The sequence below is a fragment of the Ranitomeya variabilis genome, chromosome 4 (genome assembly GCF_051348905.1).
Source record: "Ranitomeya variabilis isolate aRanVar5 chromosome 4, aRanVar5.hap1, whole genome shotgun sequence".
Taxonomy (NCBI): domain Eukaryota; kingdom Metazoa; phylum Chordata; class Amphibia; order Anura; family Dendrobatidae; genus Ranitomeya; species Ranitomeya variabilis.
In genome coordinates, this window is record NC_135235.1 from 177,898,512 (window position 1) to 177,921,619 (window position 23,108).

General features: G+C 43.2%; 1 protein-coding gene across 26 annotated transcripts in view; it reads left to right on the top strand.

Moving 5' to 3' along the window:
• Positions 1–23,108, top strand: part of KCNMA1 (potassium calcium-activated channel subfamily M alpha 1) — a 1,075,276-nt gene that overhangs the window by 753,003 nt on the left and 299,165 nt on the right. For all 26 annotated transcript variants that reach the window (XM_077259420.1, XM_077259433.1, XM_077259414.1 and 23 more), the window contains exon 10: positions 21,486–21,596. In XM_077259420.1, coding sequence (XP_077115535.1) covers positions 21,486–21,596 — 111 coding nt within the window. The remainder of the gene's footprint in view (positions 1–21,485; positions 21,597–23,108) is intronic.

The window sequence follows — 23,108 nt, forward strand, 5'->3', positions numbered from 1 at the left end:
AATAGAGGAATGAAGACAGGAAGTGAACCCATAGGGGTTAGTAGTGAGTCCTCCTAGGAGCCATATAGAGATGGCTCAGTGCTCTTAAACTGAAAGAAAAATGATATGTTCTATACTGTGTATAGTAGTGGAAGGACAGTAGGCTCGGGCGGAAAGGAGCGGTCCTGTAACAGAAAGGAGAGGCAGTAGGTCTGGAGCGGTTAGGACAGGCGGTCCTGCAGATTTAAAGAAGGAGAATGCATAAAAGTTAATTAGCCTTATATGTGATATAAGAAGGTCTTTAGTGGATTTAGCGAGTACGTCCTTAAAGGCAATGTTAAATTTTTGTTCAAAATTTTGCACTTAGTAGAATACCCGGTTGGGTAAGAAAAGTTATTTATAGTAAAGTTATTTAAAAAGTATTTAACCATGTTTGTAACGTTCAAGTGTCCTCACCTCCCATAAAGGGAAGCTCTGTTAAAAAGTTGACTTGTACTTGCATTTTCAAAATTGTATGTCTTTTTGCTGACATGTATTGTTGTTTTCTTCCCAGTCCAGGAGTACTGGATTTAACCGGGGGGGAGTGCAGCGCCCCAGAGTCCTGGTCGTTGCAGTACTGTGGCTCCGCCGCTAAGGGGGGCTATGGTACGTCTGATGGCACTGAAGGAGTTCATCTGACCAGGTATCACAGACACCAATACATTTCACAGTCTGGCCTCCAGGGGGAGCTAAGGGTACTATTCATTAGGCCACTCCTCACAGTCTGGTAAAACTGGGGGTTAGGCAGGAAGTTAGGGAGAACGCTGACTGGGTTGGAACCAGGCAACACCTTGTGGCAGAGGGTGTTGTAGGGGAAGATTCGGTAGGGTCCCTGTCAGGGGTTGGATCCTGACAGAGGCCTGGCAAACAGAGAGAAAGCTACGGGACCGCGCCTGCACTTCATAGCGGCGGTGCCCTAAGAAAGGACAAGAAGCGAGATTTATTGTGCTGAGTGAGAAACGAGATCAAAGCAAGAAGGAGAATACCAGTAGGAGTCGTGCTGTAAGATCAGGGCAACATCCTACTGAGGTGCAAACAACCGGCGGCCGGAACGCCGAGGAGGTACAGAGCTCTAAGCCATACTTCAAACCAACGGCAGGACAGTCAGTCACAGGTGGGCTGTCTCACCTAAATCACCTACGCAGACATAGGGGGCAACCTTTGGAGAGGGGCGACTCTAGGGTCCCGGAAGAGCTCCGAGCCTACCCGTCATACGGGTGCGTCCCAACCATAACACCAGGGAGGGACGGAGGATTAGCAGAAGATCATCTAATCGAGTTGTGAGGGAACACGAGAAACAGACACAACAGTTGTGGGGACTATCCCGTAAGCTCAGCAGGGGAGGACCACAACACGTAGCGCTAGTAGGAAGGCACAGATTTCCACCTGCAAAGGGAACTCTGGAGGTGCCATTGGACCGGCCGGACTTGCGCAGCCTGGTTAACCGTATTCCGGATTGAGGACTTTGAGACCTTCAGTAAAGAGGTAAAGAGACTGCAACCTGGTGTCCTCGTTATTAACTGCGACCGGCACTACACCGCACTACCAACACCATCCACACCTATTATTTATTTGGAGCGCCCCTCAGCAGGGTCACGGACCGGGCCTAGCCACCGTGACAACCCCAGAGCAGAGACTCAGAGGCCCGGTACCGGGTACCCCTCGGCCCTGCGGCAGTGGGGGAGCTGCACATACACTAAGTGCATGGGCTGACAATCATTTCCCCATGGGGGTAAATTTTTAAAAAATATACTATGGGCATCATAGACACCCTTGCCAAAAAATTGTCTGTAGCAGCACGGAACACGTGAACCCTGGTGATCTTGTGGTGGAAAATAATGAGAGGTGGAGGAAGGCCTCATAAAAGACTAGGCCCAATTTAAAGGAGTGGGTCTGCTAGACTTGTAATGCCCATACACTAAGTGTATGGGCTGACAAACATTTCCCCATGGGGGGTAAATTTTGAAAAAAATATGCTATGCGCATCTTAGACACACTTGCCAAAAAATTGACTGACTGTAGCAGCACGGAACACGTGAACCCTGGTGATCTAGTGGTGGAAAATGATGAGAGGTGGAGGAAGGCCTCATTAAAAACTAGGCCCAATTTAAAGGAGCGGGTCTCCTAGACTTGTAATGCCCATACACGCAGTGCATGGGCTGACAAACATTTCCCCAAGGGGAATACATTTTTAAAAAATATACTATGGGCATCATAGGCACCCTTGCCAAAAAATGGACTGCCTATAGCAGCACAGAACACGTTCAGCGTGGTGATCTAGTGGTGGTGAATGAGGAGACATTGCTGAAGGCCTCATTAAAAACTAGGCCCAATGTAAAGGAGTATGTTCCCTATGCTTGTAATGCCCATTCATGCAGTTCATGGGCTGACAAACATTTCCCCAAGGGGGATGCATTTTTTTTAAATATACTATGGGCATCATAGACTCCCTTTGTCAAAAAATGGACAGCCTGTAACAGCACAGAAGACGTCAAGGCTGGTGATCTAGTGGTGGAGAATGAGGAGACATTGCTGAAGGCCTCATTAAAAACTAGGCCCAATGTAAAGGAGTGTGTTTCCTACGCTTGTAATGCCCATACACGCAGTTCACGGGCTGACAAACATTTTCCCAAGAGGGATACATTTTAAAAAAAATATACTATGGGCATCATAGACACCCTTGCCAAAACTTGGACTGCCTGTTTCGGCACAGAAGACATTAAGCCTGGTGATCTAGTGGTGGAGAATGAGGAGACATAAAGATAAATCATAATGAAATCAAACAAATAAATAAAAAATGTGATTCCACCGATGAAAGTAAATAACAAAAGAGAGGGGCGAACACATGTTTATAGATTTGAAGCCAGAATGTGTCCAACGAGATATGTTTGTCCCGAGCAACAGCTCAGAGACAGGGCTAAAAATAAAAATATAATATAAAAGTCTTTGAATATTTTTCTATTGTAGAGGTATACACTACCTCATTAGAGAACTGTCCAGAGATATGGAAAATATAAGAATAAATGGGAATAATAGAAGTACATATCTATTTTATTACATTTCCTCCTATGGGAGTAACATTTGTTTTGGTTTCCAAATAGTAACGGGCATAATAAAAACACCCTTGCACAAAAAAATTTGTGACTTTGGCATCACGGAATAAGTTCACTCTGGTGTTCTACTGGTTGTGGATGATGAGGATAAAGAGGAGGATAACAACAAACAGACCAAATCTGGAAGCGTATACCCATGTGTGGTTGTAAAGAGGTGCATGAGAATACACCTCCCCAAAAAAGAGAATGTATTAGAGGTTATGTTTCCCTGTTTTCACTTGGTGGTGTACAGAAGTCTTTCCCAATCCAGCCCTTGGTCATTTTTATAAGAGACAGCCTGTCAGCATTTTCAGTTGACAGGCAGAAGTGCTTATCTGTTATAATTCCACAAGCAGCACTGAAAACCCGCTCTGACAGAACGCTAGCAGCAGGGCACGCCAGGATCTCCAAGGCATATAGAGCCAGTTCATGCCACGTGTCCAGCTTGGATACCCAATAATTAAAAAGCACAGAGGAATCCCGGAGGACGTTTGTATGATCTGCAAGGTACTCCCTCAGCATCTACCCAAACATTGCACTTCTTGTGACAGCACCCCTTGCCGGCACGATGGGAGGGTCTGAGAAAACTGTCCCAGAACTTTGCCATTGTTCCCCTTCCTTAGCTGGATTGTACTTCTGTCTTTCTCGCTTGGACTCCTTGGTTGTACAACAAACTCTGCTGTCTGCTGCCAGCGTTCTCACATGTGAATTTTCTAAGTAATTCCACTACAAGGGCCCTCTTGTACTGCAACATTTTAGTATACCTCCCTGCCACTGACAGAAGAGATTGATAGTTCTCCTTATAGCGTGAGTCTAGAAGTGTCACCAACCAGTAATGAGTGTCACCAAAAATTTTTATAATACGAGGGTCATGTGAAAAGCAGCACAACATAAAGTCAGCCATGCGTGCCAGACTTCTAACAGGCATGACTTCCGTGTCCTCACCAACAGGACAACTGACCATGCTGTTGTCCTCCTCCTCATCCTTCTCCTTCCTGTCCTCAGGCCATCCCCGCTGAATAGACGGTAAGATAGCTGTGCTTGTAGTACCATCTATAGCACATGAAAGTAGTTCCTGTTCTTCCTCCTCATTGCCTACCAATCCACGTTGGGAAGACATGAGGCTAGGCTGAGTATAATCCCTCTGTATGGTTACTTGATCCATGTCCTTGTGCTCTGCCTGCAATGCATCCTCTTTAATTGTGAGCTGAGAGGTTTTCAGAATGCTGAGAAGTGGGATGGTGACACTAATTATGGCGTCATCGCCGTTCACCATCTTGGTGCAGTCCTCAAAGTTTTATAGGATGGTACATATGTCTGACATCCATGTCCACTCCTGAGGTTTTATGTGTGGAGTCAGAACTGAATATCGACAGCCTTGTTGATGTTGGTAGCCAACAACTGCCCTCTTCTTCTCACAAATCCTTTCCAACATATGCAGCATAGAGTTCCAGCGCGTGGGGACATCACACACCAGTCGGTGAGCCAGAAGCTGCAAACGCTGCTGAAGCACGGCAAGGGCGGCTGAAGCTGTAGTTGACTTTCTAAAATGGGCTGACAAATGGCATACTTTCAATAGCAGATCTGGCAGCCCTGGGTAGCTTTTCAGAAAACATTGAACCACGAGGTTAAGCACATGGGCCAGGCAAGGTACGCGTGTGAGCTCACTTTGCCTCTGAGCCGCCACCAGGTTCCGGCCATTGTCACACACGACCATGCCTGGCTGTAGGTTCAGCGGTGTCATCCACATATCTGACTGCTCTTTCAGCGCTGTCCACAACTCTTCTGCATTGTGCGGTTTCTCACCTATTAATCAGAAGATACACGACCTGCACCCCAAAATATCCAAAGGGCGGTGCAGAAATAATCACAATAGGTGCCAGAAATTAGCAAGAATCATATAAGAACAAAACACCATAGAAAAGTAATATATTTAACAAAGGTTTATTGAGAACAGTACCACATAGACAATTACAAGAAATAAATAAAATAGGGATTTGACAAAAAGGAACCAAGAGTAGATGGCACCACAGAAAAGCAGGACCCGATCAGGTTTGACATAAAGTGCTAATAGTATGCTCTGAGACTCCCAAACAGTTATGCATAATCACAAACAGTGAAGGTGTATAGGGAGGGCTGTATACCACCCCAAAACCAAAGAGCAAACAGAAACCAGTGAGGTCAAAGGATAGTAAATTGTATTACCTGAATGGGTGCTGAAATTCTGCGGTGCCACCCTCCCCAACGCGCGTTTCGGCGCTATATGCCTTCTTCCGGGGGATGGCATCCAGAATATACCACACTCCTTATAAAGGGGAATTGCCCAATAGAATTAGAACCAGCTGTTAAGGACACCGCATGTAACGGCGCATGTGGACGCCGACGCGACCGGAAGTGGGCGCCAGCGAGGACGTCACCAAGTGAGTCAGTCGGCCCGCGAAGCCCCGCCCACCGGAACGTGAGCGAAGCCCAGCGAGCAGGGAGAAACACAAGGGGGAGACGCCGTCACAGGAGCCCAACCACCAGGGGTAGGCGCACATGCGCACAGCGGTGAAGGTCAGAAGACACTGGCCGGATGATAAGAAAAGTGCAGTGCAATACTAATGGTGCATAATGTGCACATAATATTAAATGCATGCGTAGATAAGTGGATGTAAATAAATAGTAGTAGAAGCACGATCATACATATTGATAACAATATAATCTATATAAAAACATACAAAATAGTGAAGTGAATAAAAAACAAATACACATATATATATAATACATGCGCATAAAGTGCAAGAACGATATGCATATAACTACATACATATTGACAAAATTGCATTTAATAAAGATACAAAATGAGTCCATAGTGAGAAATGTAAGCATATAAATATATATAAAACACACAATACATGCACCTGATGTGCTAAGAACAATATACAAATACATAATTACAAAAATACATAAAGTGCATCCAGCTTGTGTCCATGATGAAGAGGTGAATAGATGGAAATTATCACCTCCAAATCTGAATAAGGGCAAATAGTCGCACCAAAAACTAAAAAAGTATAAGAGAAAAGAAAAACTGTTAAAACCATGGATAAAGATGCCAATTAAAAACAAAAGTTCAGCAAGGGATTCAGGGAGTTTTCAAATATGGAACAAAGCTCAAAACTTCATTTAGCCCATGTGGTTGTAAAGTACGAAGTTTCCAAATCCAAAATGATTCTTTCTGAGATAAATGACGGCTTGCATTACCCCCATGTAGGCCCAGAACAATACGATCAATGCCCACTACCCGAAGGCCAGAAGGATCACAAAGATGGAATTTCTTGAAATGGCGTGGGATAGTTTTTAAAATTTCAATATTTTCCTCCTCAGCAGCAGCCTGGATTTCGCGAACATGCTCCCTGGTTCTCACCTTAAGGGCTCGTGTGGTAAGGCCCACATATATCTTACCACACGGGCAACAAGCATGATAAACTACCATTGTGGTTGTGCACGTAATTGTCTGTGTGATTTTAAACATACGGCCATCTGAGGATAGAAAGTCTTGGGCTATCAAGATATTTGGGCATGCCACGCACCTACCACAAGGTTTACAACCCCAAGTGCTAACCCGGGAGGGGAAGCCTGGAAAAATTGGGGGTGGAGGGGGGGGTGCCAAATAACTTCTCACAAGATGGTCTCCCAAATTCTGGGACCTACGTGCCGTGATAGAGGGTTTACACGGCAAATACTGTTTAAGGATAGGGTCTACCAAAAGGATCGGCCAATATTTGGAAATTACATTAGGCATGTTTTTCCACTGGGAGTGGTACTGTGTAACTAGTCTCACCTGTGTGTCTGCTTTGTTGATACTAGAGGAGTAGAGGAGTTGATGTCTATCAGTATTTCGAGCACGGTTGTAGGCTCTCTTGAGGCACCTCTTACTGTATCCCCTTTCCCGGAAGCGATTCATCATTTCACCAGCCCTCACTTCAAAATCCTCGCTACTTGTGCAAATCCTTTTAATACGGAGGAACTGGCCTACAGGAACAGAGTTGATCACATGGGGGGGGGGGGTGGGAAGATGCGGCATGCAAAACAGAGTTAACAGCAGTGTCCTTACGGAAGGCATCAGCAAACAAAACACCGCCAACACCCCTCCTCACGGTGACATCTAAAAAGTCGATGGAAGTAGAATCAAATTTATAAGTTAAATGAATATTCAAATTATTTGAATTCAAACCAGAAAAGAAAGATTGTAACTCATGTGGAGTACCTCGCCAGATCATGAAAATGTCATCAATGTAGCGGGTCCAAAAAATGACCCGCTCCATTGATGAATCATGATCGGACGAGAATAGGTCCCTCTCCCACAGCCCACAGTATAGGATGGTACATATGTCTGACATCCATGTCCACTCCTGAGGTTTTATGTGTGGAGTCAGAACTGAATATCGACAGCCTTGTTGATGTTGGTAGCCAACAACTGCCCTCTTCTTCTCACAAATCCTTTCCAACATATGCAGCATAGAGTTCCAGCGCGTGGGGACATCACACACCAGTCGGTGAGCCAGAAGCTGCAAACGCTGCTGAAGCACGGCAAGGGTGGCTGAAGCTGTAGTTGACTTTCTAAAATGGGCTGACAAATGGCATACTTTCAATAGCAGATCTGGCAGCCCTGGGTAGCTTTTCAGAAAACATTGAACCACGAGGTTAAGCACATGGGCCAGGCAAGGTACGCGTGTGAGCTCACTTTGCCTCTGAGCCGCCACCAGGTTCCGGCCATTGTCACACACGACCATGCCTGGCTGTAGGTTCAGCGGTGTCATCCACATATCTGACTGCTCTTTCAGCGCTGTCCACAACTCTTCTGCATTGTGCGGTTTCTCACCTATGCAGATTAGCTTCAGCACAGCCTGTTGCCGCTTAGCTGAAGCAGTGCTGCAGTGCTTCCAGCTCCTGACTGATGTGTGTTCATTTCAGAGATGGAGGCTGAAGAGGAAGAGGTGCAGGAGCCGTAGACTGGGGGCAACCCTGATTGATGTAGGGCCTGCAATCCTCGGCATGGGGAGGATGTGTTCCATCCCAAGGTCCCACTTGGTCCCGGTTACCACTATGTTAACCCAGTGTGCCATCAGTGAGATGTACCGTCCCTGGCCACAAGCTCTTGTCCACGTGTCTGTCATTAGGTGGACTTTCCCAGTAACAGCATTGTTGAGGGCACGGGTAATAATGTGGGACACATGCTGGTGTAATGCTGGTACGGCACTCCGGGAGAAATAGTGGTGACTGGGGACAGAATACTTTGGGACCGCCGCCATCATGTTGTGGAAAGCTTCCATCTCAATGAGCCTAAAAGGCAACATTTCGAGCGCAAGCAGACGAGACATGTTAGAATTTAGTACTGTGGCCTGTGGAGCATTGGCTGGGTATTTCCGCTTGCGTTCCAATGACTGGGGTATAGACAAATGAAGGCTGGGCTGGGACAAGGACAAGAATGGACTTGATGATGGTGCTGATTGGCTGTGGGCAACAACAGGTGTAGGGCCCAAGGCATCTTCACAGGCATGGTGAACTGGGATTGGCATGTACGCAAAACAGTGGAGGAAGCAGTGGTGTCACCTACAGACAGTGTTCCTGGAGCCTGGGGTTGGGCCCACAAAGTCGGGTGCTTTGCTGCCATGTGCCTAATCATGCTGGTGGTGTTCAGGCTGGTAGTTTTGCTACCCCTGCTGATGCGGGCATGGCAGGTGCTGCAAATGGCCCGTTTGGGGTAATCGGCAGAGTTTTAAAAAATACGAAACACTAAGTAGAACAAGACTAGCAGAGAGAACTTTGCAATGTATGCCTGCAAAGCGAATATTTTTACACCACAGACACACCAGGTGTCTGACGGAGATAACAGGCTGTATACATTTTTTATGTTTTTTTTGTAATTTATGAAAACATAAAATATTGAGTAGAAAAATGCTAGCAGACAGAACTTTGCAATGTATGCCTGCAAAGTGAAGATTTTTACACCACAGATACACCAGGTGTCTGACGGAGATGACAGACTCTATTAATTTTTTTTAAGGTTTTTTTGTAATTTTTGAAAACACAAAATACTGAGTAGAACAAGGGTAGCAGACTAAACTATGCAACTTATGCCTGGGAAGCGAAGATTTTTCCACCACAGATACACCAGGCATCTGACGGAGATAACAGACAGTTAAGATATATTTCTTTTCTTTGTTTTTTTTAAAATTATGAGTAGACCAAGGCTAGCAGACAAAAAATACAACGTATGCCTGCAAAGCGAATATTTGGATACCACAAATACACCAGACGTCTGATGGAGATAACAGACTGTATATTTTTTTTCTTAATTTTTTAAAACACTAAATACTGAGTAGACCAAGGCTAGCAGACAGAACTATGCAACGTATGCCTGCGAAGCAAATAATTTTTCTAACACAGATACACCAGGCGTCTGACGGAGATAACAGACTGTATACATTTTTAATTTTTTTTTTAATATTTGAAAACACGAAATACTGAGTATAACAAGGCTAGCAGGCAGAACTATGCAACGTATGCCGGCGAAGCGAATATTTGGATACCACAGATACACCAGGCTTCTGATAGAGATAAGACTGTATAATTTTTTAAAAACTTTTTAAAACACAAAACACTCAGCAGACCAAGGCTAACAGACAGAACTATGGAACGTTTGCCTGCAAATGAAATATTTTTATACCACAGATACACCAGGCGTCTGATGGAGATAACAGACTGTATACATTTTTTTATTTTTTTTTTTTATTTTTGAAAACACGAAATACTGAGTATAACAAGGCTAGCAGACAGAACTATGCAACATATGCCTGCGAAGAGAAGATTTTTCCACCACAGATACACCAGGCGTCTGACGGAGACAACAGACAGTTAAAATGTTTCCTTTTTTAAAATATTTTTTTAAAAAAAGAATTGAGTAGACCAAGGCTAGCAGACAAAAAAAATACAACATATGCCTGCAAGTCGAATATTTGGAGACCTCAGATACACCAGGTGTCTGATGGAGATAACAGACTGTATAATTTTTTTTTTATTTTTAAAACACTAAATACTGAGTAGACCAACACTAACAGACAGAATAATGCAACGTATGCCTGCGAAGTGAAGATTTTTACACCACAGATACACCAGACGTGTGACGGAGATAAAAGACTGTATAATTTATTTATTTTTTTTAATTTTTGAAAACACTTAATACTGAGTAGACCAAGGCTAGCAGACAGAACAATGTTGCAGAGTTACTCTGGACTCTATCTGCCCTCTGTTCAGTGGTGTGCTTCTTTTTACAAGTGCATAAGGCCTGTCCCACACGTCCAGATAATTCCGGTACCGGAAAAATCGGTACTGGAGTTATCTGTGTCCGTGTGTCCGTGAGCTCACATAGGCCATCCGTGTGGCACACGTGCGGCACACGTGCGGCAGCCGTGTGCTGCCCGGGTACCACACGGGCCGTGCAGGAGAGACAGCGCTACAGAAAGCGCTGTCCCCCTGTGTGGTGCTGAAGGCTCCATTCATCTCTTCTCCCCCGCAGCGTTCGCTGGAGAGAAGAGATGAAAGATCAATTTTTTCTAATTTTTTGTTAAAAATAAACTTTGCTGGTGTCCTCCCATCCCCAGTGCGCTGCCCGGCCCCTTGCAGATGCAGAGAAATACTCACCTAGCTCCCACGATGTCTCCTCTCTCCTCTCCGCGCCGCAGCTTCTCCCTGTATGAGCAGTCATGTGGTGCTGCTCATTACAGTTGATGAATATGCGGCTCCACCCCTATGGTATTTTTAACCCCTTCCCGACCTTTGACGCCACGTAGGCGTCATGAAAGTCGGTGCCAATCCGACCCATGACGCCTATGTGGGGTCATGGAATGATCGCATCCCTGCAGATCGGGTGAAAGGGTTAACTCCTATTTTACCCGATCTGCAGGGAGAGGGGGAGTTGTACTTCAGCCCAGGGGGGGTGGCTTTGCCCCCACGTGGCTACAATCGCTCTGATTGGCTGTTGAAAGTGCAACAGCCAATCAGAGCAATTTGCAATATTTCACCTATGAAAATGGTGAAATATTGCAATCCAGCCATGGCCGATGCTGCAATAGCATCTGCCATGGCAGGAAATCATGTTCTGCCCCCCCCCCAAACCACCCCCGATCTCCTCCCCAGTCCTCCGTTCTGTCCGGTACCCCCCTCCGTCCCCCTGTCCGCTCCCCCGTGCTCCTGTCCGCTCCCTCGTGCTCCTGTCCGCTCCCCCGGTCCTCCGATCCCCCCCCTGTGCTCCGATCCACCCCCCCCACCAACCCCTCATACTTACCGAGCCTCCCGAAGTCGGTCCGTCTTCTCCCTGGGCGCCGCCATCTTCCAAAATGGCGGGCGCATGCGCAGTGCGCCCGCCGAATCTGCCGGCCGGCAAAGTACATTTTGATCGCTGTGGTAGGTTCTATCACAGCGATCAAAATAAAAAAATAATAAATAAACCCCCCCTTTATCACCCCCATAGGTAGGGACAATAATAAAATAAAGAAAATATATATATATTTTTTTTCCACTAGGGTTAGGGTTAGAACTAGGGTTAGAACTAGAACTAGGGGTAGGGTTAGGGTTAGGGTTAGGGGTAGGGTTAGGATTTGGCCGCGGTTCCGCAGCAGATTGGCCGCAGATCCGCAGCGGATTGGCCGCAGATCCGCAGCGGATTGCCCGCGGATCCGCAGCGGATCCGCAGCGGATCGGCCGCGGATCGGCCGCGGATCCGCAGCGGATCCGCAGCGGATTGGCCGCTGCGAATTCGTAGCAGTTTTCCATCAGGTTTTACAGTACCATGTACACCTATGGAAAACCAAATCCGCTGTGCCCATGGTGCGGAAAATTCCGTGCAGAAGCGCTGCGTTGTATTTTCCGCAGCATGTCAATTCTTTGTGCGGATTCCACAGCGTTTTACACCTGTTCCTCAATAGGTATCCGCAGGTGAAATCCGCACAAAAAAACACTGGAAATCCGCTGTAAATCCGCAGGTAAAACGCAGTGCCTTTTACCTGCAGATTTTTAAAAAATCGTGCGGAAAAATCTCACACGAATCCGCAACGTGGGCACATAGCCTTAGGGTTAGGGTTGGTATTAAAGTTAGGGTTGGAATTAGGGCTAGGGTTGGAAATAGGGTTAAGATTAGGCTTGTGGTTAGGGTTACGGATAGGGTTAGGGGTGTGTTGGCGTTACAGTTGTGGTTAGGGTTGGGATTAGGGTTAGGGTTGGGATTAGGGTTAGGATTAGGGTTAGGGTTGGAATTAGGGTTACGGGTGTGTTGGGGTTAGGGTTGTGGTTAGGGGTGTGTTGGGGTTAGGGTTGTGATTAGGGTTATGGCTACAGTTGGGATTAGGATTAGGGGTGTGTTGGGGTTAGTGTTGAAGTTAGAATTGAGGGGTTTCCACTGTTTAGGCACATCAGGGGTCTCCAAACGCAACATGGCGCCACCATTGATTCCAGCCAATCTTGCGTTCAAAAAGTCAAATGGTGCTCCCTCCCTTCTAAGCCCCGACGTGCGCCCAAACAGTGGTGTACCCCCACATTTGAGGTACCAGCGTACTTAGGACAAACTGGGCAACAACTGTTGGGGTCCAATTTCTCCTGTTACCCTTGCAAAAATAAAAAATTACTTGCTAAAACATAATTTTTGAGGAAAGAACAGTTATTTTTTATTTTCATGGCTCTGCGTTATTAACTTCTGTGAAGCACTTGGGGGTTGAAAGTGCTCACCACACATCTAGATAAGTTCCTTCGGGGGTCTAGTTTCCAAAATGGGGTCACTTGTGGGGTGTTTCTACTATTTAGGCACATCAGGGGCTCTGCAAATGCAACGTGATGCCCGCAGATCATTCCATCAAAGTCTGCATTTCAAATGTCACTACTTCCGTTCCGAGCCCTGACGTGCGCCCAAACAGTGGTTTACCCCCACATATGGGGTATCAGCGTACTCACAACAAACTGGGCAACAAATATTGGGGCCCAATTTCTCCTGTTACCCTTGTGAAAATAAAAAATTGCTTGCTAAAACATCTTTTTTGAGGAAAGAAAAATGATTTTTTATTTTCACGGCTCTGCGTTGTAAACTTCTGTGAAGCACTTGGGGGTTGAACGTGCTCATCACACATCTAGATAAGTTCCTTGGGGGGTCTAGTTTCCAAAATGGGGTCACTTGTGGGGTGTTTCTACTGTTTAGGCACATCAGGGGCTCTGCAAATGCAATGTGACGCCCGCAGACCATTCCATCAAAGTCTGCATTTCAAATGTCACTACTTCCCTTCCGAGCCCTGACGTGTGCCCAAACAGTGGTTTACCCCAACATATGGGGTATCAGCTTACTCACAACAAACTGGGCAACCAATATTGTGGTCCAATTTCTCCTGTTACCCTTGGGAAAATAAAAAATTGCTTGCTAAAACATCTTTTTTGAGGAAAGAAAAATGATTTTTTATTTTCACGGCTCTGCGTTGTAAACTTCTGTGAAGCTCTTGGGGGTTGAACGTGCTCACCACACATCTAGATATGTTCCTTGGGGGGTCTAGTTTCCAAAATGGGGTCACTTTTGGGGGGTTTCTACTGTTTAGGCATATCAGGGGCTCTGCAAACGTAGCATGATGCCCGCAGACCATTCCATCAAAGTCTGCATTCCAAAACGTCACTACTTCCCTTCCGAGCCCCGGCATGTGCCCAAACAGTGGTTTACCCCCACATATGGGGTATCAGCGTACTCAGGAGAAACTGGACAACAACTTTTGGGGTCAAATTTCTCCTGTTACCCTTGCAAAAATAAAAAATTCTGGGCTAAAAAAATATTTTTGAGGAAAGGAAACACATTTATTATTTTCACGGCTCTGCGTTATAAACTTCTGTGAAGCAGTTGGGGGTTCAAAGTGCTCACCACACATCTAGATAAGTTCCCTTGGGGGGTCTAGTTTCCAAAATGGAGTCACTTGTGGGGAGTTCCTACTGTTTAGGCACATCAGGGGCTCTGCAAACGCAACCTGACGCCCGCAGAGCATTCCATCAAAGTCTGCATTTCAAAACATCACTACTTCCCTTCCAAACCCCGACGTGTGCCAAAACAGTGGTTTACCCCCACATATGGGGTATCATTGTACTCAGGACAAACTGGACAACAACATTTGGGGTCCAATTTCTCCTATTACCCTTGGGAAAATAAAAAATTCTGGGCTAAAAATAATTTTTGAGGAAAGAAAAATTATTTTTTATTTTGACGGCTCTGCGTTATAAACTTCTGTGAAGCACCTGGGGGTTATAAGTGCTCACTATGCATCTAGATAAGTTCCTTGGGGGGTCTAGTTTCCAAAATGAGGTCACTTGTAGGGGAGCTCCAATGTTTAGGCACACAGGGGCTTTCCAAACGCGACATGGTGTCCGCTAACGATGGAGATAATTTTTCATTCAAAAAGTCAAATGGCGCTCCTTCCCTTCCGAGCCTTACCATGTGCCCAAACACTGGTTTACCCCCACATGTGAGGTATCGGTGTACTCAGGAGAAATTGCCCAACAAAATTTAGGATCCATTTTATCCTGTTGCCCATGTGAAAATGAAAAAATTGAGGCTAAAATAATTTTTTTGTGAAAAAAAAGTACTTTTTCATTTTTACGGATCAATTTGTGAAGCACCTGGGGGTTTAAAGTGCACACTATGCTTCTAGATAAGTTCCTTGGGAGGTCTAGTTTCCAAAATGGGGTCACTTGTCGGGGAGCTCCAATGTTTAGGCACAGGGCTCTCCAAACGCGACATGGTGTCCGCTAAAGAGTGGAGCCAATTTTTCATTGAAAAAGTCAAATGGCGCTCCTTCCCTTCCGAGCCCTGCCGTGCGCCCAAACAGTGGTTTACCCCCACATATGAGGTATCAGCATACTCAGGACAAATTGGACAACAACGTCCGTGGTCCAGTTTCTCCTTTTACCCTTGAGAAAATAAAAAATTGTTGCTAAAAGATCATTTTTGTGACTAAAAAGTTAAATGTTAATTTTTTACTTCCATGTTGCTTCTGCTGCTGTGAAACACCTGAAGGGTTAATAAACTTCTTGAATGTGGTTTTGAGCACCTTGAGGGGTGCAGTTTTTAGAATGGTGTCACTTTTGGGTATTTTCAGCCATATAGAACCCTCAAACTGACTTCAAATGTGAGGTGGTCCCTAAAAAAAATGGTTTTGTAAATTTTGTTGTAAAAATGAGAAATCACTGGTCAAATTTTAACCCTTATAACTTCCTAGCAAAAAAAAAAATTGTTTCCAAAATTGTGCTGATGTAAAGTAGACATGTAGGAAATGTTATTTATTAACTATTTTATGTCACATAACTCTCTGGTTTAACAGAATAAAAATTCAAAATGTGAAAATTGCGAAATTTTTGCCAAATTTCCGTTTTTTTCACAAATAAACTCAGAAATTATCGACCTAAATTTACCACTAACATGAAGCCCAATATGTCACGAAAAAACAATCTCAGAATCGCTAGGATCCGTTGAAGCGTTCCTGAGTTATTACCTCATAAAGGGACACTGGTCAGAATTGCAAAAAAACGGCAAGGTCATTAAGGCCAAAATAGGCTGGGTCATGAAGGGGTTAACAAAAAATTAGAGAAAATTGATCTTTCATCTCTTCTCTCCAGCGAACGCTGCGGGGGAGAAGAGATGAATGCAATCTTCAGCACCACACAGGGGGGACAGCGCTTACTGTAAGCGCTGTCTCCAGCACGGCACACGGACGGCACACGGACAACATCCGTGTGCGATACATGTTTTACACGGACCCATTGACTTTAATGGGTCCGAGCTCTGCACATCAAGCCGTATGAACAGATTTATGTAGATGTAGTAAGTGAAAAACAATATTATACAGTATTAATGGACAGTCATGCTACACACATAATGGAAGCACTATTCAAATGTTAATTACCACAAAACAAAAGATTGTTTGCCGATTGCTATATTTGTACATCTGTGGTCATGGGGTTACCGCGACATTGTGGAGCCAGAAGACCGCAGCGTCTGATTGCTCCAACTCCTGTGCTGAGAAGAAGCACTTCTCCTTCATTTTAAAGGTGTTTATTCCTTTTGGCAGAACAGTGGTTAATATGCCATGTTGGAAAACTCTGAGCTCGCAGGTGAGCCCAATTAGTCACTCCCTTCCCCTTTATAATCTGGGCTCTGATGCAAATCCATGTCAGAGCTAGCCTTTGATGCATGGGTTCAGGAGGAAGAGGTCTTCATATGAGAAGAAGAGTTGGAGGAGTTATCTGTGACTGTTACGTGGTTTGTAAGTGTGGTAATTCCCTTCCCATCTCTACTTTTGTTTATTCCCCATCTTCCACTCCACGATGCATTCCTCTGTTATATGTGAGTGAATATTTTGCATCCCTGGAGTTTTCTGTTAACCCTTGTTTGTGTAGCCTTGTTTGTCGGGTTTGTGTACTGCGGTGCACAATAGCACCCCTCTTCCCTGGGTGAGGGAATAGAACAGATGGAGGGCTAACTCAGGAGATAAGGCAAGGTTGTAGGCCCCGCCATCTACATCTTCAGAAGTATCCCGGGGAATAGGGTGAGCTAGGGCGCCCCTAATGGTAGGGTCAGGGAAGGAGCCCCTTGTCTCAGGTCATTCGACTGCTGTGTTGTGACATCTGTGGTATTTAAATATAATTATGCAATGAGCATTTAAAGTTATTTTGGGGATTCTTAAGATAGGCTATCATGTATAACATAGTAGGACAAGGGCACAGCAACACCTTATTTAGTATAGTGGTAACATTTCTATAAATATTTAATTTAGATTTAGACTAAACTGGCACTCTGAAATGTACTCTTTAGCTTGGCTTGTTCAGATTGGCTCTTGTACACTGTGCACAATTATTAGGCAAGTGACTATTTTGACCGTATCAACATTTTTATGCAGATTTTCCAATTTCAAGCTGTATATACCTGAATGCTTATTTGAAGAAGCACATCAGGTGATGTGTATTTGTATAGTGAGAGGGTGTGCCTAAAGATACCACACCCTTTATCAAGTTGTGTAGAATTATTAGGCAGCTTGTTTTCCTCAGGAAAAATGGGCCAAGAAAGAGATTCACCTGACTCTGAAAAGTCAAAAATTGTTACAAGTCTTACAGATGGATGCAACATTCCTGAATTTGTTAAGATATTGCTACGCAATTATACAACTATCAAAAATGTTTTTGCAAATGATCAACGGGGTCACCAAAAACGTGGTGAGAAAAAAAGACACATATTAACTGCCAAAGCTTTGAGAAGGAAAAAACATGAAGTGACCAGTAAGCGGTTATCCTCCAAAGCTGTGATATTCCGGTACTGCAACCTCCCTTCCAGTGCCCAGAAGTATAAGGTGTTCAGTGCTCAGAAGCATGGCCAAGGTAAGGAAGGCTGAAATCAAATTACCACTGAGCAAAACACAGAAGCAGAAACATCAAGACTGGGCCAAGAAATATTTGAAAACAGATTTTTCAAAGGTTTTATGGACTGACGAGAGGAGAGAGACTCTTGATGGACTATCTGAATGGGTACTTGGCTGGATCAGTAAGGGGCACAGACCTCCATTTCCAAACAGACACTAGCAAGGTGGGGGTGGTGTACTGTCATGGGCTGATATTATTAAAGATGAGCTAGTTGAACCTTTTCTTGTTGAAGATAGACTCAAAATCAACTACCAAACCTATTGCCAGTTTTTAAAAGGCACTTTCTTCAAGCAGTGGTAGATGTAATTCTACACCAATAGTTGTCTAATAATTCTGAACACAAAAGATATTCTCCTAAGTAAGATAAAACCACACTTTTACTTTCTTAAATTTTCAGGTTACTGACTAACACCACTGCAGTTGTTCAGTAATAATATTAACTAATTAAAATTACAAGTTGCTTAAAAAATATGCACTGCACTGTTTATAAGCAGAAACTCAATCCCACCTCCAAAACCCCCATTAAAATAGGCATTGCATGCAGATATAATTTTTATCTTCTGTAGGGGTAGATTTATAAAATGCTGCAAGCAAATAAATCACCATCTACCAATAAAGTGGATCAAATGAGCCTCAATTATGAGAATCCTGGACATCTATTTTGATATGATGTACATATTCTATGTCTACTGAATATCTATGACTGACTGATGTTATATTTCCTGGGCAAAATAGAAAAGTACTATGATGGCATTGCGGAGGGCAAGGAATAGAAAAATTGAGATGTAGAGGGGTTAACATTGTTAATGCATTATGATGCAGCCAGGATCTGATAATGTTGAGGTTAGGGTTGTGGTGTTGGGGTTAGGGTTGTGTTATGGTTAGGGTTAGGATTAGGGTTGTGGTTAAGATTGGGAAAAAAGGAGAAAAGAGACAAGCCATGTGAACAGGGATCACCTTACAATGCATTATTTGGTACTACAAAAAACTGAAACACATAAAAACATTTAAAAAGCCATAACATCACATGGGTATTAGTACAAGTTTAAATACGCTTGCAAAAAATATATATAAACCTAAATGGTCAGCACACCAGGGGAAAAAAGGTAATGATTTATAGTACAGAAAAAAATATATATTCAGCTCACCCTTTAGATGAATTTCCTTATGAGTCCAGGAAATCTTGAGCATGGATTTGCGTCTCTGCCAGACGCCTAGAGATGCACATGTGGAAAAAAGGGAATCCAGCTCCAAGAGTTAAAATCACTTAACTTTAATATTATTCATTTAAAATAGAAATAGGCTATAAGACATACAAAAACCGGGTATACCGGAAGGAGAGTGCCTGTGTAAACTGTACACGTTTCGAACACACAAGTGCTCTTAGTCTCAGACATACAAAAACCTATATCCGGTTTTTGTATGTCTTATAGCTTACTTCTATTTTAAATGAATACTATTAAAGTTAAGTGATTTTATCTCTGGGAGCTGGATTCCCTTTTTCCACATGTGCAATGATTTATAATACAATATAAAAAAATCCAATTTGTAATGACAAAGGCAATTTCCACTCGGAATAGGCAGTAATACAGAGAGGTTATTCCAAAGATGAACAGCATATCAAAATGATGCATAATCTATAGACAAAGCATTCCCACATCAAACTATACGGAATGTAGCAAGGCTGAGGCTCTATTGTGGGCCTTTTGTACAAAACCCATGTCATTTATGACTTTTTAAATGTTTTTATGTGTGTTTCAGTTTTTTGTGGTACCAAATAAAATATTATTGTATTGTAAGGTGATCCCTGTTTCTCATTTTTTCTTGATTCATGATTCTTGACATGCATCAGGTGTATCCTGCTTATTTTGTGGTGCCCTCCTTTTGTTTCTTTTTATAGGGTTGGATTTAGGGGTGTGTTGGGGTTACGGTTGTGCTGGGGTTAGGTTTGTGGTGTCGGGGTTAGGATTGTGTTATGGTTAGTGTTGTGGTTGGGGTTGTGGTGTTGGGGTTAGGGTTGTGATGTTAGAGTTAGGGTTGTGATTGGGGTTAAGGTTGTGGTTAGGGTTGGGATTAGGGTTAGGGGTATGTTGTGATTAGGGCTGTGTTAGGCCTCTTTCACACTAACGTTGTGCGACGTACGTTGCAATGCGTCGTTTTGCAAAAAAAACACATCCTGCAAAGTTGTCTGCAGGATGTGTTTTTTCTCCATAGGCTTGTATTAGCGATGCATTGCGACGCATTGCCACACGTCGCAACCATCGTGCGACGGTTGCTTCGTGTTGTGGCGGACCGTCGGCACCAAAAAACGTTGCATGTAACGTTTTTTGGTGCGTCGTGTCCGCCATTTCCGACCGCGCATGCGCAGCCGGAACTCCACCCCCTCCTCCCCGCAACTCACAATGGGGCAGCGGATGCATTGAAAAGCTGCATCTGCTGCCCCCGTTGTGCGGTGCTTTCACAGCATGCGTCGGTACGTCGCCACGACACATTGCCACGTGCGTCGTACGACGCTAGTGTGAAAGTAGCCTTAGGGTTGAAGTTAGCATTGGGGGGGTTCCACTGTTTAGGCACATCAGGCGGTCTCCAAACCCGACATGGTGCCCGCCATCGATTCCAGACCATTTTGCTTTACAGTTGCTTTCCCCCACATACTGGGTATCGTCGTAATCATGAGAAATTGAACAACAAATTTTGTGGTCCATTTTCTCCTAATACCCTTGTGAAAATAAAAAAGTTTGCGTCTAAAGTAAATTTTTTGTGAAAAAAGTTAAATGTTAATTTTTTCCTTCCACACTGCTTTAGTTCTCGTGAAGTACCTGAAGGGTTAATAAACTTCTTGAATGTGGTTTTGCGCACCTCAAGGGGTTCAGTTTTTAGAATGATGTCACTTTTGGGTATTAACCCTTATAACATCCAAACAAAATCAAATTATGTTTCCAAAATTGTGCTGATGCAAAGTAAACATGTGGGAAATGTTATTTATTAACTATTTTGTGTGACATATCTCTCTGATTTAAGAGCACAAAAATAAGAAATTTGAAAATTGCAAAATTTTCTAAATTTTTGCCAAGTTTCCATTATTTTCATAATTACAAGTCATATCGAAGAAATTTTACCACTATCATGAAGTACAATATGTCACAAAAAATCATTTTCCGAATCAGTGGAATGCATTGAAGCGTTCCAGAGCTATGACCTCATAAAGTGACAGTGGTCAGAATTGTAAAAATTGGCCTGGTCATTAAGGTCAAAATTGGCTTGATCACTAAGGGGTTAAGTAGATCATATAGCCATGATTACAATTTTTTTACTTGCATATTTATCAACATTGATAATGTCAGTTATGCATTAAATGGTTACTAGTTGCATTAGTGCAAAACAAGTAGAACAATTGGAATAGCAACTGTACGGATTGAAAACTGAACGTGATATCTGAATATTGTGTTTTAAAAGAGTTTTTGTTATTTTTAATCTTTCATTTCCTTTACAAATGCCTACTAAATGTATGTATTTATGTAAATGTATCTATGTTTACAGTTTACATTTTATCTTCTTTTTCACTGTTTCACTGAATGTAATGATGTTGCCATTGCTTGATTGTATAAATAATGCATATTTAGCAATTATCTTTTGACACTCATGTTTTGCCCTTTTAGAGAAATATTAATTGCAGTATACACAGAAGGAGCACATTTGACTCAGTGCCATGAGAAATCAGTATTTATATGGTATATTTATTTTCTAGCTGGAAATAAAGGACTAATTGTGAAAACTGTCATCATAACTTATGTCTCTTGATTTCTTAGAAGACATCTATCTACAGAGTAATGCTACACGGGTTCCCATTTTTCCTAGAGTTACAGAAGATTCCTATATTTAACTGATACTTTTGTTTTCCAGGCATATTGTGGTCTGTGGTCACATCACTCTAGAAAGCGTTTCCAACTTCTTAAAGGACTTCCTCCATAAAGATCGAGACGATGTGAACGTGGAGATTGTATTTCTGCACAAGTGGGTAACCTCTCATAACAATGTGACAAATGTTTTCTAACGGTGACCTTGATTGTTTCCCATATAGTCTTGATTTGAATTGGAAAAATAAAGTTATAATTGTTTATGGAAACTTTTTGCTATTATGTTCAAAACTATTAGGGTAGATAAAAAAAATCAGCTTGTAGTCATGACAAGTTTGTTATCTTATATTCGATTTAATATTCAATACATATATATATATGTATACATATATACCGTATATTTAAAAAAATCAGATATGCCAGTAAGTCTCTTAAAACCACATGCAAATGGCCCGTTTATGGCTCTATTTTCTCTATTTACAAATGTGAATCAGCAGAAGCACTGGTTCCCCGTACAAAGAGAAGCCAACAAAGTCTTTCTAAGTGCATGGAGGCTGTACAGTGTGATACTTGAGAGTAGAGATGAGTGAATTTGATTGGGTTAGGGCTTATTCGGCAAGCTATTATGCTTACCGTATAAGCTACAGAAGGAACCTGGCTTCTTGGATCGCGTCAGCTGATCAGCTGTTTGGGTCTGCAGCTGCATGTGTTGCTGTGTAACAGTCATGACACATGCATGGAGAGCCCAACAAATAAGCTGAATAAGCTTGCCGAATAAGCCCTGACTTGATGAAATTCGCTCATCTGTACTTGGGAGACAGGCTCTGAACTAAGCAATGCAATTTCCAAGCATTACATACAGGCTTTGTTCACAGGACTCTGTTGAGTGTAGTGCCATGCTTTATTGAAACCTTACATATATTTATGTTGATCTACACTGACAAGCAAAAGGGTAACATTGTTTTGAACTTTTGATTTTCAGGCTCCATATCTCACCATTCACTACTGCTTTGATCGTGAGACTCCCATCATTTTATAGACAATCATCTTGGCTATCTCCTACAGACATACATGCATATTCTTTTCACTGCATTGTTACTGTTTTTCTCCTGGTGGTGGAAAAATATTTTTCTCCCTGAATACTACAAAATGCAACTCTTTCTCACATTCCCTAATAGCTCACTGTATTATTAGGTTGACTCCCAAGTGGAAAGGTCACTGGTTTGAATCAAGGAGCAGCCATGAAGATGATTTCCGAAGAAATGAGAAACAGCATTATCTAGCTCATCGATATCGATCTGTTGACCAAGACAATTGCCAAACTGCATCATGGCCGTTGGAAGAATACGAAATCCATTCAGAAGACAAAAGGTGGACATCCAGTCAAAATATCAGAGTTAACAAGTCAGCTCATTCCAAGGTCTATCAGTTCAGGCACTACAAACACTTCAGTGAAGGTTGCTCGTATGGTTCATAATAGTGAGATCACAGACATCGATGCAAGCATCATGCAGCTTACATTACACAAGTCTGGAATGGTGGCCTGAAAAAATGAAAAGAAGCATCAACTTCAATTTTGTCATAAGAAGCGTCGGTACGAGTTTGCAAACAAGTACGAAAAGTGAACATCTAAGGATTTGAAACGGGTGATTTGGGGCGATGATGCGAA